Below are 16340 nucleotides of genomic sequence, written 5' to 3'. Positions count from 1 at the left end.
CTTTTGACATTTGCATCTCGTATTACCTTTTCCAGCAAAATGTTGAATAGGTCACACGAAAGGCTGTCTCCTTGTCTGAAACCTCTTTTGGTACAAAATTCTTCGGAGAGGTTCTTTCCAATTTTAACTGAGGACCTAGTATCAGTTAAAGTCATCTTACAAAGCCGGATGAGCTTTGCGGGGATACCAAATTCAGACATTGCGTGGAATACCTTTGATCGTAGGGGACTGTCGAATGCAGCTTTATAATCGACAAAAAGGTAAAATATGTCGATCTGCATCTCTTGGGTCTTCTCACCTCACTACTCTTTTATATATATAGAAGAATGGAATGTTCTACAAAAAGATTCGGCAATCGATTTGACTGAAGACATGTCACCTCAAAATGAAACTACAATAACGTCAAACAGAGATATGGAGCTATTTTATTAAAAAAATCAAAAACTTCATCGCGCGATATCTCAGAAACTTGACCTATAGCGAAAATTTCCTTTTGGGTTCTTAGTATACTCATCAGGGGCTTTCATATTCAAAAGAAATCTTCCACCCCCCAGACTTTGAGTTCCATTTTGTGTCACAGCGTAATTAATATTTGTTTCACATTTTGGTACAAAAACAATAGTTATATACGTATCTGTATGGGTATTTCTTCTTGTTGATGCGCCCACATCGATAATTGCGACATCGCCGAAATTTATGGCTTCCGAATTATCGAGATGATACTGTATCCCGTAAAATCCCAAAATTTTTTAAATGTATTGAAAACCTGATCATTAAAACATATATAATACATTGAACAATTTTTCATTACTCTTGAAGATTTACCATACAACCTATTATTCCTTTAAGGTTATATTAATTATTAAATAACTGTTTAAACTCTACTCTTATAACATTACCCAAAGTTGTACAATTGTTTTGGATTGTTTTCATAAATGATGAATCTGTGTGTATGTGTGTGTGAGAATAATAACGATAACAATTTCTTAAAATTAAGTAATTTAAAACAAAAGAGCAAAAAATGCCATAGACGTTTAGAAAATTCATTTGACAATTGACATAAAATGTTGTTGTGTTTTTTGTGGTTACATTTGGTCTTAGTTTGGAAAGGTTTAAGAAATTATAAACTAAATGTATTAATAGGTCCCTTAGACACCATTGGCCACATGTCATATCAAATAATTTCTCAGAAGACAAATAACAAAAGAATGAACAACAACAAAATGCAATTAATACATGTTTTATTTCTGATTTGATGTTAAGGACATTTGTAAACGTGTTTCCAAATAAGTTTATGGATACTGATTTATTTTAGCAAGCCAAGAAACACATTCTCCGAATCCCAGTACATAAAGTAGCATTCAACGCATCGATATCAGAAATGTAAAATATGAACTTGCACCCTGAAGTATCTGCAAAACAAAACAATCAAAGTGTACATCAATTACAAGGACTTCTCGCAAAACATATCCGTTGGAATACTCACAGTTAAGGCTGATGCCAACGAAACATCAAAGAAATTCATGCCAGTCAAATTGAAGGGCTTCTCATTGATGGCTATTGCCAGTGTTATGAATTTCATCAACCGCGCATTGGCCTTAGGATCCGTGGAGTGTTGTATTATCGATTCCCATTTCGATTCATAGTACATTGAACTGATGTCATCTGTCTAAGGTAAAAGTAAACATGTTGTGAGCTACCAATACTATACCTGATTCTACAACCATAAAAATAACACACATTAAAAAAAATAAAATAAATATATTGAATTTTTATAAAACTGCAATAAACGTGGATTTTTGAAAGATTTTTGGAGCAGCCAAAGGCTGCAATAAACGTGGATTTTTTAAAGATTTTTTGGAGCAGCCAAAGGCTGCAATACACGTGGATTTTTAAAGATTTTTGGAGCAGCCAAAAGCGGCAATAAACGTGGATTTTTTAAAGATTTTTGGAGCAGCCAAAGGCTGCAATAAACGTGGATTTTTTAAAGATTTTTAGGAGCAGCCATAGGCTGCAATACACTTGGATTTTTTAAAGATTTTTTGGAGCAGCCAAAGGCTGCAATACACGTGGATTTTTTAAAGATTTTTTGAGGCAGTCAAAGACCACAGTAAACGTGGATTTTTTAAAGATTTGTTGAGGCAATCAAAGACCACAGTAAACGAGCATTTTTTAAAGATTTTTTGAGGCAGTCAAAGACCACAGTAAACGTGGATTTTTTAAAGATTTTTTGAGGCAGTCAAAGACCACAGTAAACGTGCATTTTTTAAAGATTTTTTGAGGCAGTCAAAGACCACAGTAAACGTGCATTTTTTAAAGATTTTTTGAGGCAGTCAAAGACCACAGTAAACGTGCATTTTTTAAAGATTTTTTGAGGCAGTCAAAGACCACAGTAAACGTGGATTTTTTAAAGATTTTTTGAGGCAGTCAAAGACCACAGTAAACGTGGATTTTTTAAAGATTTTTTGAGGCAGTCAAAGACCACAGTAAACGTGGATTTTTTAAAGATTTTTTGAGGCAGTCAAAGACCACAGCAAACGTGGATTTTTTAATGATTTTTTGGAACAGTCAAAGACTGCATTAAACGTGGATTTTTTAATGATTTTTTGGAACAGTCAAAGACTGCATTAAACGTGGATTTTTTAAAGATTTTTTGGAGCAGTCAAAGGCTGCATTAAACGTGGATTTTTTAAAGATTTTTTGGAGCAGTCAAAGGCTGCATTAAACGTGGATTTTTTAAAGATTTTTTGGAGCAGTCAAAGGCTGCATTCAACGTGGATTTTTTAAAGATTTTTTGGAGCAGTCAAAGGCTGCATTAAACGTGGATTTTTTAAAGATTTTTTGGAGCAGTCTAAGGCTGCATTAAACGTGGATTTTTTAAAGATTTTTTGGAGCAGTCTAAGGCTGCATTAAACGTGGATTTTTTAAAGATTTTTTGGAGCAGTCAAAGGCTGCATTAAACGTGGATTTTTTAAAGATTTTTTGGAGCAGTCAAAGGCTGCATTAAACGTGGATTTTTAAAGATTTTTTGGAGCAGTCAAAGGCTGCATTAAACGTGGATTTTTTAAAGACTTTTTGGAGCAGTCAAAGGCTGCATTAAACGTGGATTTTTTAAAGATTTTTTGGAGCAGTCAAAGACTGCATTAAACGTGGATTTTTTAAAGATTTTTTGGAGCAGTCAAAGACTGCATTAAACGTGGATTTTTTAAAGATTTTTTGGGCCATTCATAAACCGCAATAATGTCGAAGGCCATAGTATAAATATATAGATTTTCAACTTACTCGTGTTGCAATTCTTGTTCCTATTTGGCCAAATGCAATTGCCTCCAGAATTTTACCGATTGTCCAGAATATATATTGTATATTGTTTGCTGGACTCTAAAGAAAAACAAAAAACGTGAAGATTTCAAACATAACATTTTTCAACATCCACACACACACACATGCAATTTCTCACTCACAGTATAAACTTTAAATACCAAAATGCAGAGGGTGGCGGCCAGAAATGAAAAAAGAATAAATATTCGAAATGAAAATTCCCTTTTAACTTCTTGGGCAAATTGATTTAAACGAATATTTTCCTTCAGCGTATCCACAATAACTTGGTTAAACTTCTCTAAGGCGCTGGGGTCATTCGGTGCTGATTTCAGGATTTTCTCAATGCGAAGCATCAAATTGTCACGCATTATTTCATAACGACCATCAATATTGTGAATGAACATTGTCAGAATATAGGATTCACCAATAAGCGTTGCGATTGTAAGAGCACCAGTCCACAAATAGGTCAACATCAGAGGAATATAAATACGCAAATCCCGATGGTCAAAGAGCAGTATCATTTTGTACATCAAAGGTTTATCGCCCATGGCAAGACCGTAAGCGGCATATACTATATAGCTGAGATAGACGCACACATAGAATGTAGAAAACACCACCACAGGGTAATAACTGCGTAAGTTTCTGGCATGGATATCAGGTCTAGAGGATCTACAAGAAAAACATACATTATTGGAATGAATAGCAGCAGGTCTCTCGCATGAACTTACTGGTCAACATATATCTCAGCATAGAATTTCGTCAACATCCGTTTAAACGAGTCCCTATACAAACCCGAGGTAAAGGCTCTTAAATGGATTTCTATCATCACTAAATAGGTTGGCAATCCAGTCAACAAATCATCGAGATTATTGCGATTGTAATAAAAATAACGAAGTTCAGCTTCATTATACATGAGAAGTATCACGAAGGTAGAAACATAGATAAACTTCGTTAGGCTATGTGCCCACCAGGCAGCACCATCTTCCAAAGGCCAACAGATGATGTTGCAACGACGATAGAACGCCAAGGGCCATGGGAGTTTTACCGCTTTACCATTGGCCAAACGTGGAGTAAATAACATGATGTTTCGAAGATTAAACGGAGTGGAAATCAATCGAGAAACTGAAAAGGACTTCTTTACAAAAAAACTCATATTTATAGTATTTTTTCTGTATGGAAAATTTACCTCCTTTAAGATTATGTGTAAGAAATTTTATATATGTATTTGGTTTCAAAACTTAATCCGCACGTTAACAGTTTACGTAAATTGTGGTCTATATAATAACGTCTGTGAAGAAAATTTTAAATTTCGTGCGAAAGGAAACAAACAAAGAGATTAAACAATTATTAATGGTAATTCTTCATTGTCTGTGATTGTGGTCACAGTTTTTCGAATTGAAGTATAACTTTTCAAACAAATAAGTCCATATTTATATTAGGCAATTTTCCTTGCGGCATTTTGAAGGTGAGAGAGGGTGTTGAGAGGCAAAGGGTTACCATATGCCTCGCCTCTCTCTCCATCAAACTGACAATTGCCGCAAGGAAAATATGGACTAATAAAAATAAATATAGCAGAACATTGAAGGAAAACATATTAATGTGGTACACAACTCTCACTGTGAAATATATACATATTAGGGAGGAACGATTTGAATGGAAAGAAAAAACTTAATTGGTGCGTCGCGTTTGTAATTCCAGGGATTGTTCTGAACAAAATAGACTGCTAGAGTTTATGCCTACGGGGGGAAAACGAGCCTCCCGATTTTGACTTGAAGTTTTTTATCAATTTTTGTATATATTTTGGCATATAACAGCCAAACCATTGAGATTTTCCATTCAACCCTAAGACAAAAATTGTAGCCAAGACAATAATTAAGAACTCTCTAGTACATCGCAAAAGCATTGGAACGCTCCTTCGGGCAGTTTTGGCCTTGAGATAGTACACATATTCGTAAAAAGTAGTTAAATGACACTGTTGTACCAGTGAAATATTCAAGCGTTCTGATGCAAAATTATGCCAGGAAGCATGGACTTGTCCACGGAAAACATATTATCGCTGTAAACAGGACCACAACGAACGTCATCGGTATACATTTCCAAAAGAATCCTCGAACTAACCCTAAACTGCACTTAGACACAAATGTTGAGCTTTGTGGGGGAGCTACCCTAAGGAGAGTATCGGTTCTCTCATTTTAGAAGTTAAACTAAATTTGGACAAAATATTAGGAGATCCAAAGTTTGGACCAAATTGGTTGTCCCGTTCGAGAGATATCGTGCATACCATCGTAGTGACATATAAGGAGGGGGGGGGGGGGGAGTACCGGTGTGGACCAATATGGCCCATCTTCGAGAGTTATCGTGCTCTCCAGCCACTACATATGGTGATATGAGGGTTTTTATAACTTTCGGGCTGTTTTCTCAGGAAGTATGGGCTTGCACCTGAAAAAAATGTTACCGTCGTCATTGAAGCAGCGAATGCAAGTTGCTTCAACAAAAATCAAAGTGATTCGAGAGCAGGTCTTGAAGTGAACTTATACGAAATGTTGTGTGGCAGGTACCCGAAGTAGTGGACAAATATAGTCCATATTCGAACCTGATCTATATCTAGTAGATATATTTGGATGTGTAAAGTATGGACCAAATCGGTTACTCCCATCAAGAGTTATCGTGTGCACAATTTTTCAGAACATTTTTGAACTTTCGTGGGGGAGGTACCTAAAGGAGTGGATTGATATGGCTTATCTTCGAATTTAAACTTAGTTTGGACAAAATATTACGAAGGCCACATTTTGGACCGAATCGGTAGATCCGTTTGAGAGTTATCTTCCGCTTTACCCACTACACACCGCACAGTGTTGCCGCTTCCATACAAATGTGGACAAAAATAGAAGGCGTTGACCAAGGTTGATGAATTTTTGCACAAGTACTTATGAGGGCACAGGAATCAGCTTTGGTCCATATCGGTTCAGATTTGGATATAGCCCCCATATATATCTTTCCCCGATTTTGTAACTCGGTCAATTTTAATCGAATAGCCTTCAAATTTAATATGTGATATTTGCTTAGGCTCCTGAGTAGTTTCACCGATTTTCGTAAAAATCGGTTCAGGTTTGGATATAGCTCCTATATATATCTTTTTTGATATAAATCGCTCAATTTTTGATAAATAGTCTTCAAATTTAACATGGGACGTTTCCCCAGGCCCCTGTTCAGTTTTACCGATTTTGATTTGATTTCGCAAAAATCGGTACAGATTTGGATATAGCTTCCATATATATCTTTCACCGATTTTGATTTTGCTAAATTTTTGAAAAATAACCTTCAAATTTAGCATGGGATGTTTTCTTAGGCCTGTGTCCTCATAAATACTTGTGCAAACATTCATCAACCCAGGTCAACGGTAAAACTGAACAGGACCTGAAGAATCCCATGTTAAATTTGAAGGCTATTCATCAAAAATTAAACCAATTATAGCAAAATCGGGGAAAGATATATATAGGGGCTATATCCAAATCTGAACCGATTGTTGTAAAAATCGGTGTAGCTACTCAGGGGCCTAAGAAAATAAAAAAACATTGTTCCACAACATCCCATACGGGGCAAGGGAGACTTCTCTCATATCAATGAGTGCACCCCGATCCATATTCAGCTCAATGATATGGGACCTACTGTTTATCGCCGAGTCCGAACGGCGTGTCTTAAGACACCACTTGTGGAGAAGTTTTTCAAGGCTGAAATACTCAGGAAATGTCGCCAACATTACTGAGGGGTATTTTGCCACCGTTGAAAAATGTTTGATGTTGCCTGGCCGGGGAATCGAACCCCCGACCTTCTGCGTGCAAGGCGGGCGTGCATACCATTGCACCACGGTGGCACCCATGGCCTAAGAAAATAACACATACTAAATTTGAAGGCCATTCGATCAAAATTGAACGAGTTGTAACAAAATCGGGAAAAGATATATATGGGAGCTATATAAAATCTGAACCGATATATCTCAGAAGGTTGCAGGGATGGGCAGAATGTTTTTACACACGTTGATTTGGAAGAGATGTCCAATTAACGGAAATCAAGAGCCAAGGTGGCAATCAAAAGATCTGCTCTACTAAATATTAAGAATTTCAAATTTTTTTATCAAATTTAAATTTTGATTTCTTTATAACGGTACATTGCCTATGTGCAGTTAAAGTCAACTTTTTGTACTAAAACGTTATATTTATAGCCCACTCATAAAATCCCCATCCAAAACTTTTAGTATTATTAACAAATTTTTCAGAAAATTTTATTTTAAATGTCGTCTAATTTTCATATGATTATCGCCTTAGATTACCTCGGAAATATTTTTAATATTTAAGGAGCTATAACTTCATTATGGATGCACATATCGACAAAATTCTTTCAGATTCCTTGTATCGGATGTGTTTACTGTTAGAAAAAAACATAAACATATGTAAAAGTTAACATCATATTTTTTGATTTTTGTCCACGCGGCAACACTGTGCACCGTGTCATAGGTTTTATTTTTCAACTTTAACGTTATTTTCTCAGGAAGTATGCACTTGCCCCTGGTGAAACATGTACCGTCGTATAGGGAAGAGTGAAAACAAGTTTTTACAACAAAAATTAAAGTGATTCGACAGCAGCTCCTAAACTGAACTTTTGTGTGGGAGGTACCCCAAAGAGTGGACCGATTGAGACCATATTGGAAACTCTTCTAAGCCTGGTAGACATATCGCGATGTGCAAAGTATGGACCAAATCGGTTACACCCTTCAAGAGTTATCGTGCGCACAAATTTTCCGAACATTTCCGAACTTTTATGGAGGAGGTACCGGAAGGAGCGCGCCGATATAGCCCGTCTTCGAATTTAAACTAACAGAATATTGCGAAAGCCAAATTTTGGACCGAATCGGTTGATCCGCATTTATGCTAACGAGGGCATATACACTTTTATACGGGCAAAATGTGCCTCATCGAAATAATGGTTTTAGACCCCAAGTATGTTTGGACGAAATCCGTTTCAGACAACTTGGAGTTGATTTGGCCATGTCCGTCCGCCTGTCTGTCTGGCTGGAGCGCACGATAACTCTGGCATGGATCAACCGATTCGGTCCAAAATTCGGCTTTCGTAATATTTTGTCCAAACTTAGTTAAAGTTTGAACATGGGTTATGTCGGTCCACTCCTTCCGGTACCTCCCCCACAAAAGTTCGAAAATGTTCGGAAAATTTGTGCGCACGATAACTCTTGAAGGCAGAAACCAATGTGATCCAAACTTTGCACATCGTTAAATTTCTGGCAGACTTAGATGACGTTCCAATATGGACATAATCGGTCTACTCCTTCGTGTACCTCCCACACAAAATTTTGGATTAGGACCTGCTCTCGAATCGCTTTGATTTTCGTTGCAACAACTTGTATTCACTGCCCCCATACGGCGGTACAAGTTTCATCAGGGGCAAGACCGTACATCCTGAGAATTAATCCTAAAAGGTGCAAAAAACCCCTACGATACAGTGTGTAGTGGTTGGAGCACAAGATAAATCTCGAACGGATTTGCCGATTCGGTCCAAATTTGGCCTTCGTAATATTTTGTCTAAACATAGTTTAAGTTCAAAGATAAGCCATATCGGTCCACTCCTTTAGGTACCTCCCCCACAAAAGTTCAAAAATGTTCTGAAAAATGGTGCGCACAATAACTCTTGAAGGGAGTAGCCGATTTGATCCATACTTTACACATCCAAATATATCTACCAGATATAGATCAGGTTCGAAAATGGACTTTATTTATTCACTCCTTCGGGTACCTATCACACAAAATTTCGGATACGTTCAATTTACGACCTGTTTCCGAATCGCTTTGATTTTTGTTGAAGCAACTTGCATTCGCTGCCTCAATTACTACGGTAAATGTTTTTTTTTAGGGCCAAGTCCATACTTCTTCTGAAAACAGCCCGACAGGTGTAAAAACTCCTATGGCACAACATGTAGTGGCTGGAGAGCACGATAACTCTCGAACTGATCAACCGAGTTGGTCCAAAATATGGCCTTCGTCATATTTTGTACAAACTTCAGTTTCATTTCAAAGATGGGCAATACCGGTCCATAGCTTCCGGTACTTCTCACAACATTTAAAAAATATCACTAGAATAGTATGCACTATGTCTTTTGAACGGGTCAACCAATTTGGTTCAAACTTTGGATGTCCTAACATTTTGTCCAAATCGGTCTCTCCACAAACGTTCAACATTTGTGTCCATGTGCGGTTTAGGGTCTGTTCGAAAATCCTTTGGAAATCCATACCGATGCTGTTCGATATGGTCCTGTTTACAGCGATATTATGTTTTCCGTGGACAAGTCCATGCTTCCTGGCATACTGGTCCAAAAGTTATACGATGACCCATTGAAATGACTAGTTGGCGCGATATCTATCGAAAAGATATGACTCCCAAAATAAGATCCACTTAGATAATGGACTATGTCGGTCCATTCCTTTAAGTACCTCCTCCGCAACACTTTTGAACTTTAATCCTAATCCTCATTTTTGTCGGCAAGTTCAAATGTCCAAAGAGTGACATAACTCAAAAAATGTGTTTTCTAGTTAGCAATTTCTATTTTCTTAAATTTCTATATTTTCTTAAAACGCGTTTTTCTCGAAACTGTATTTTTTGAAATGTGTCACTCTTTCAGTAAATGAGCGATATGGTCTCGTTGAATCCCAGGAATAAAAAAAAACGACGCGCCAACAAAGGTTCCCAAATCGCCCCGGCCTAATACATACATATGTATTTGGAAATCATATTAGGGATAGTTGGTTCCAACATGTTGTAAAACTATATTTCTCCTTTCCACGCTCGATAACTTTCTGGCCTAGGTAACATTGGGTATTCAAAGGCGCCATTTGACATTTGTTGTGGAAAGTTTAATCGTTTGTCCTAAACGTACTCAGAACAGTTAGTCATACGATCATATGTTGTGTTGTTAACGGTGTCTTGAAAAAATCACTTTGCAAAAAAATGTTGTTTACTTTTCTTGTTGCACTGTGTTAAAGTTGAGAAATTTTTCAAGTTTTTGTCAGCATGTGAAAAACATAAATTTGGGTGGTTTGTTATTATATAAAATTGCGATTTTTAGTATGAATATATCAAATAGAGGTAGTTTTTAATATTTTAGAATAAAATTGTTTTAGCAAAAGTGTTATAGAAATCTGTTTTAAAAAAAATCGTCAAAATGTGTCCAGATTTAGTTTAGAAGCATAACACTGTACAAAAAAATCGAACTTTTTTAAAATTACAAGAAACCCCGCACAGATTATGAAAGAGGACAGAAAAAAAGAAGACACGTGTATCGGCGTTTTGAAAGTTTACGTCGGGAAGTAACCTAAATAGGCGTGGCAAGTTCCGCCCATTTCTACTTGTTTTGAAATATTCGACATCAGATTCCTTGGAATCCTTGCATTTTAGGTATAATATGTCTTTGGCAATATTACTGACAACAATGCGGGGTATCTTTTTATGAAAAAATTAACCCCCATGCTAGTCACTAGAGGGGTCTTTTTGTTCCCCTTTTTCAAAAACGTTTAAAAACTCATTTAAAATGTGATCGTATCAGATCAAAATATTCTACAAAATTATTTGTCATAAAATTTTACTATAGGTCCCTGAATACACCAAAACTGTAAATCGTACTTAAACGCCAGGAATCTGCCAAAAGTAAAAACACGTTTTAGGGTTAATGTTGTACTTTATTTGAGTTTATTAAGTTTTGTCCCACGAAACTTTATTCTAGATAGAAGACGTCAAAGACAAAAATATTCTCCATCAAATTTCAATATAAGTCGCCGAATAAATGAAATATGTATTTGCAATATATATCAAGAAAATATATACATCAAGTTTGTCAACAAAACACCCAATGTTTTTGAATAAATTTGTTTTGTTCATTTTTCGAATTGATGTATGAAAGTAACATGAAATTTAGTTTTAGACGAAATGTGTTAAAAGAATAAATATTCCACACAAAATTTCATTGTAAGTCCTAGAACAAACTAGATATCTAAATAAAATACTTTGTTAAGAAAATGACGTTACAAAATTAGATATTATAGGTATAAAAAATATTTGTTAAACTTTTAGACTCTTAATTAAAATTTATTCCATACTGAGTCCAAATCTCCTAAAATACTTCACTTTTGGGGGCTATGTCAAAAGAAGAAATGTTCCAAATAAAATTTCATTATGAGTCTCTGAACAAAAGACATGTGTAGCCATAATATTTAACATCTCCAGAAGCTTTCGCTTTTTATACCCTCCACCATAGGATGGGGGTATATTAAGTTTGTCACTACGTTTGTAACTACTCGAAATAATCATTGTAGACCCCACAAAGTATATATATTCTTGATCAGCGTGCAATTCTACATCGATATAGCCATGTCCGTCCGTTTGTCCGTCTGTCCGTCTGTGGAAATCACTCTAGCGTCCGAACGGATTGACGTAGGTTGATGAAATTTTGGGAAAATATGTTATATTTACTTTTGGTATTGAAAGCGGGCTATGTAGGTCCACGCTTTCGTATAGCCCCCATAAAAAATGACGCGTGACGCGTCGTCGTTTTAAGGAATTTTTAAGATATTTGGCCCATTTTACCACCGAATTGGTTGTAATTCGGTACTTTATGTCTCCAGAGGCCAAAAAATATTCCTACCTAAGTTGGGTTATATAGGTCCACGTTTTGGTATAGCCCCCATATAAGGCTCCATATAAAGTACGCGTCATTTTAATATATTTTGAATGTATTAGACCCATTTGACCACAGAATTGGTTGTAATTTGGTATTTTGTGTCTTCAGAGGCCAGAAAACATTCCTTCCAAAGTTGGGTTATATAGGTCCACGTTTTTGTATAGCCCCACATAAGGCCCCTTATAAAGTACGCGTCATTTTAATATATTATGAATGTATTAGACCCATTTGACCAAAGAATCGGTTGTAACTTTGTATTTTGTGTTTCCAGAGGCTAAGAAACATTTCTACCATAAAATGTTTATATAGGTCCACGTGTTGATATAGCCCCCATAATACAATATCTCCCGATTTTCGATATTTTGAACGTTTTAGCCTCATTATCACACCGATATGGCTGAAATTTGGTATTTAGTCTTCGTTGGGGGTATAAAACTTTCCACCAGAAATTTGTAGGTATATGTCCACGCCATCATATAGCCCCCATAGAACTGTACCTTCCGAATTTCGGTATGAAGGTTGTGGCCACATTAATCCACCGAAATGACTGAAATTTGTGGTGGAGGGTATAAAAAGTTCGGGCCGACCGAACTTAACGCTTTTCTTACTTGTTTATATATGATTTAGGACCATATTCTAGGACCGACTTTCAAAACGCCGATACACGTGTCTTTTATTTTTGGAACCTCTTTCATAATGTGGCCGAATTATCTTGTAATTATTTTTTGTGTTGAAAAAATTAATGTAATAAAAATTAATTTGAAATGTATCCATTTTTCCCCTATTTTTAAAAATGTATTTAGAGTTCAAAAAGTAGCGGAATATTTTATATGGAGGTTTTTCCAAAACGAGAATATATGGGGATGTTGTTTGATAAAAATATTTTCAATCCCTTCAAAATGCACAATTCACAATTTGGGCCAATTTATTGCAATATTCCTTAAATGTTCGGAAAACCCAAAATTTGACTGTACCTCTATATGGGGGCTATACCAAAAACTTGACCTACATATATTGAGAAATTTTCGCACGATGAATTCTTAGACATTCAGAACTGTAAATCCTAATATACAGATAAATATATTAAAAGACGTAGTCAAGACCCTCGAAATATATAAAATCGGTGATACCCTTGTATGGGAGCTACACTAAAATGTTGACCTAACTTTACAATTGTTTCCCAAATATTAGCTTAACCAACAATCATACTAGTATTATCATATTATAAAATTTTATATTAATCAAAAAAGAAATTTAGAGCAAAACCGTAAAAAAACTTCATAGTTTTTATGGTACCGATTTATGAGGGTTCGATATGCCTCTCCAATCCCTTAATTTGTACCAATACTGTGTTCCGTTAAATTGATTGAGGTGTAAACATTCGAAAAATATTAACATTAGATCACCCAAATGCTTTCCTGAATTAATCTCCGTTTTTTGGAATCTTGTCCCAATGTGCGGCCGTTGTGCCAGAAAAAAATTAAGCCGTGCGAGTAAAAGAAACAAACTTTTTTCCGTTTAAAAACCGAAATGTGTTTATTTTTTAAAGGTGGTCTTAAGACTGAAAATACAAATCATAGTTTTAATAGCGAAGGATTCAACGTAGCGAAGGATTTTTGCTTACGCATCATTGAATGACTGTCTGAGAATGTGGGAACGAAAACAAAAGTTTCAAATTTCATACATTGTTGCATGTATTTATCTATTTTATAAAATAGAGTATTTTACTCATTTCATTTATACATGAACCTCCATAATTTCTTGTGACTTTTTATTAATTTCATATCGTTACCGTTTTATATATGTAGCTATAAGTTAACACCGGACACATTCTTAGTTGCAACAACAAACAACATAAAAGAGAATAAAAAATGAATTAAATACTGACGATATGTCTGCAATATTTAAGTTCGTGGAACTTCCGTTCCCATACTGCAAGGGATTTCTGGAAGAGGATCAGGTGATTTAATTGTCTACACGTGCACAGTTTTATGAATTCATGAAATTGTAATAAGTGTTAAGTCAGTTCTACTTTAGACCTTTCTTACTTGTTTTTATACCCTCAGCATTTATGCTAACGAGGGTATATACACTTTCATACGGGCAAAATGTGCCTCATCGAAATAATGGTTTTAGACCCCAAGTATGTTTGGACGAAATGTGTTTCAGACGTCTGTCTGTCTGGCTGGATGCAGCGCACGATAACCCTCGAACGGATCAACCGATTCGGTCCGAAATTTGGCTTTCGTAATATTTTGCCCAAACTTAGTTTAAGTTCGAAGGTGGGTTATATCGGTATCCTTCCGGTACCTCCCCCACAAAAGTTCGAAAATGTTCGGAAAATTTGAGCGCACGATAACTCTTGAAGGGAGTAACCGATTTGGTCCAAGTTTTGTACATCGTGAGATTTCTATCAGACTTAGATGAGGTTCCAATATGGACTCAATCTGTCCACTCCTTCGGATACCTCCCACACAAAATTTCGGAAAAGTTCAGTTTAGGACCTCCTCTCGAATCGCTTAGATTTTTATTGTAGCAGTTTGCATTCACTACCCCCATATGACGGTACAAGTTTCATCAGGGGCAAGTAAATACTTCCTGAAAAAATAGGCTGAAAGTGGCAAAAAAAAAATCCTATGACAACGTGTGTAGCTGTTGGAGCGCAAGATAACTCTCGAACGGATCTGTCGGTTCAATCCAAAATTTGGCCTTCAAAACAGGTAGTATCGGACCGTATACCTGAAACTAGTGAAGTAGTCTTGTGTGAAGTGTCAATACCTGACAGAGACATGTGGATCGGGGGAGCTCTAGCACAGATTCCCGCTGGCAGCTGTGGGTATATGGATGGGGCTGTGCTATAATGGAACCGGAAACGGAAATCACCCTCCGTCTGCCGGATCTTAACACGATCATGCAGGCGGAACTCCGGGCGATAACAGAGTGTCTGCTTTGGTTTGATACTCACACAAGGCCTACCACTGTAAATATCCTTACGGACAGCAAAGCAGCCATTAGAGCTATATCAACCAAGACAGTGAAATCTAGAACTGTCTTGGAATGTATTAAATCTATAAATAATTACTCTCAACACGGTAAGGTAAATATTATATGGGTACCAGGGCATATCGGGATTAGGGGTAATGAAATAACAAACCCCTGGGCAAAACAAGCCAAGAAGCAACCCACGGTAAGTCTAGAAAACGCTAAGCCGTTTAAAGCTACGCGACTAGAAATAAAGACATGGGCAAAAAATGCACATATATCCCTCTGGAGTAGTGAAGAGAAGGGAAAAAACACAAAAATCCTATGGGGAAACCCAGACGAGGACAAAACAAAAGACTTACTTTTACAAAGTAAAAAAGATATTAGTAGACTGACAGGAATCCTTACAGGTCACCTAGGTCTAAAAGCGCACCTGCACAAATTAGGTTGTGCAGAAAACAGTGAATGCAGAGCATGCGGAGAGGACGACAAAACGTTGGAACATTACCTCTGTCATTGTTAAGCCTTCACAAATCTGAGAACCCAGTTACTGAGGAATGACATTATACCAGGACTCGACCAAATTAGGACAATCGAGTTCAAAAAAATCAGAGACTATGTAATAGGAAAATAAAATAAAGGAACTTAACGAATAATTCCAAAAATATAAAGATAATCTTCCATAACCCAAAATTAGAGCGCACAACAGGCCTACTTATGGCTTAAGTGTATGTCCACATGGGCATGTGGTGATCTAGTATCACCCCTCTTTTCAACCTAACCTAGTTTAAGTAAGATAAGCCATATCGGTCCACTCCTTCAGGTACATCCCCCACAAATGTTCGGAAAAATTGTGAGCACGATAACTCTTCAAGGGAGTTACCGATCTGTTCCATATGTCTGCCAGTTATAGATCATGTTCGAATATGGACTATATTTGTCCACTCCTTCGGGTACCTCCCATAAAAAATTTCGGATAAGTTCACTTTAGGAGCTGCTCTCGAATAACTTTGATTTTTGTTGAAGAAACTTGCATTCACTGACCCCCTTTACGATGGTACAAGTTTTTTTAGGGGCAAGTAAATACTTCCTGAGAAATAGCCCGAAAGTTATAAAAATCTATATGGCACCATGTGTAGTGGCTGGAGCGCACTATAGCAATCGAACTGGTCAACCGATTTGGTTCGAAATTTGGCCTTCGTAATATTTTGTCCAAACTTAGTTTTAGTTTGAAGATGGGCAATGCCGGTCCACAACTTCCAGTACTTCCTCCCAAATTTTAAACAAATGTCACTGAAAT

The 16340-nt window shown here is 36.6% G+C and overlaps 2 protein-coding genes across 7 annotated transcripts in view; both read right to left on the bottom strand.

Moving 5' to 3' along the window:
- Nucleotides 1-16340, bottom strand: part of LOC141395201 (serine/threonine-protein kinase MARK1) — a 344095-nt gene that overhangs the window by 183604 nt on the left and 144151 nt on the right. The gene's annotated exons all lie outside the window — the stretch shown is intronic.
- Nucleotides 1225-13621, bottom strand: LOC141395202 (odorant receptor 35a-like). Of its 5 annotated transcripts, none has more exons than XM_073970737.1 (7): nt 13355-13621; nt 4505-4606; nt 4047-4440; nt 3462-3987; nt 3283-3378; nt 1487-1669; nt 1225-1412 (listed from the first exon to the last, which is right to left on the bottom strand). In XM_073970737.1, exons 3-7 carry the CDS (start codon nt 4397-4399, stop codon nt 1362-1364), a joined length of 1209 nt encoding a protein of 402 aa, XP_073826838.1. In that variant the 5' UTR covers nt 4400-4440; nt 4505-4606; nt 13355-13621; the 3' UTR covers nt 1225-1361. The 5 variants fall into 5 exon arrangements, with proteins under 5 accessions (XP_073826838.1, XP_073826839.1, XP_073826841.1 ...); XM_073970738.1 differs by having other exon boundaries at nt 13455-13621; XM_073970740.1 differs by having other exon boundaries at nt 4047-4453; nt 13465-13621.

Source organism: Musca autumnalis, unplaced genomic scaffold, assembly GCF_047663935.1.
Source record: "Musca autumnalis isolate F117 unplaced genomic scaffold, ASM4766393v1 scaffold_2, whole genome shotgun sequence".
Classification (NCBI taxonomy): Eukaryota; Metazoa; Arthropoda; class Insecta; order Diptera; family Muscidae; genus Musca; species Musca autumnalis.
The sequence above is the reverse complement of the archived record's forward strand: the minus strand, read 5'-3'. Positions and strand labels throughout refer to the sequence as shown.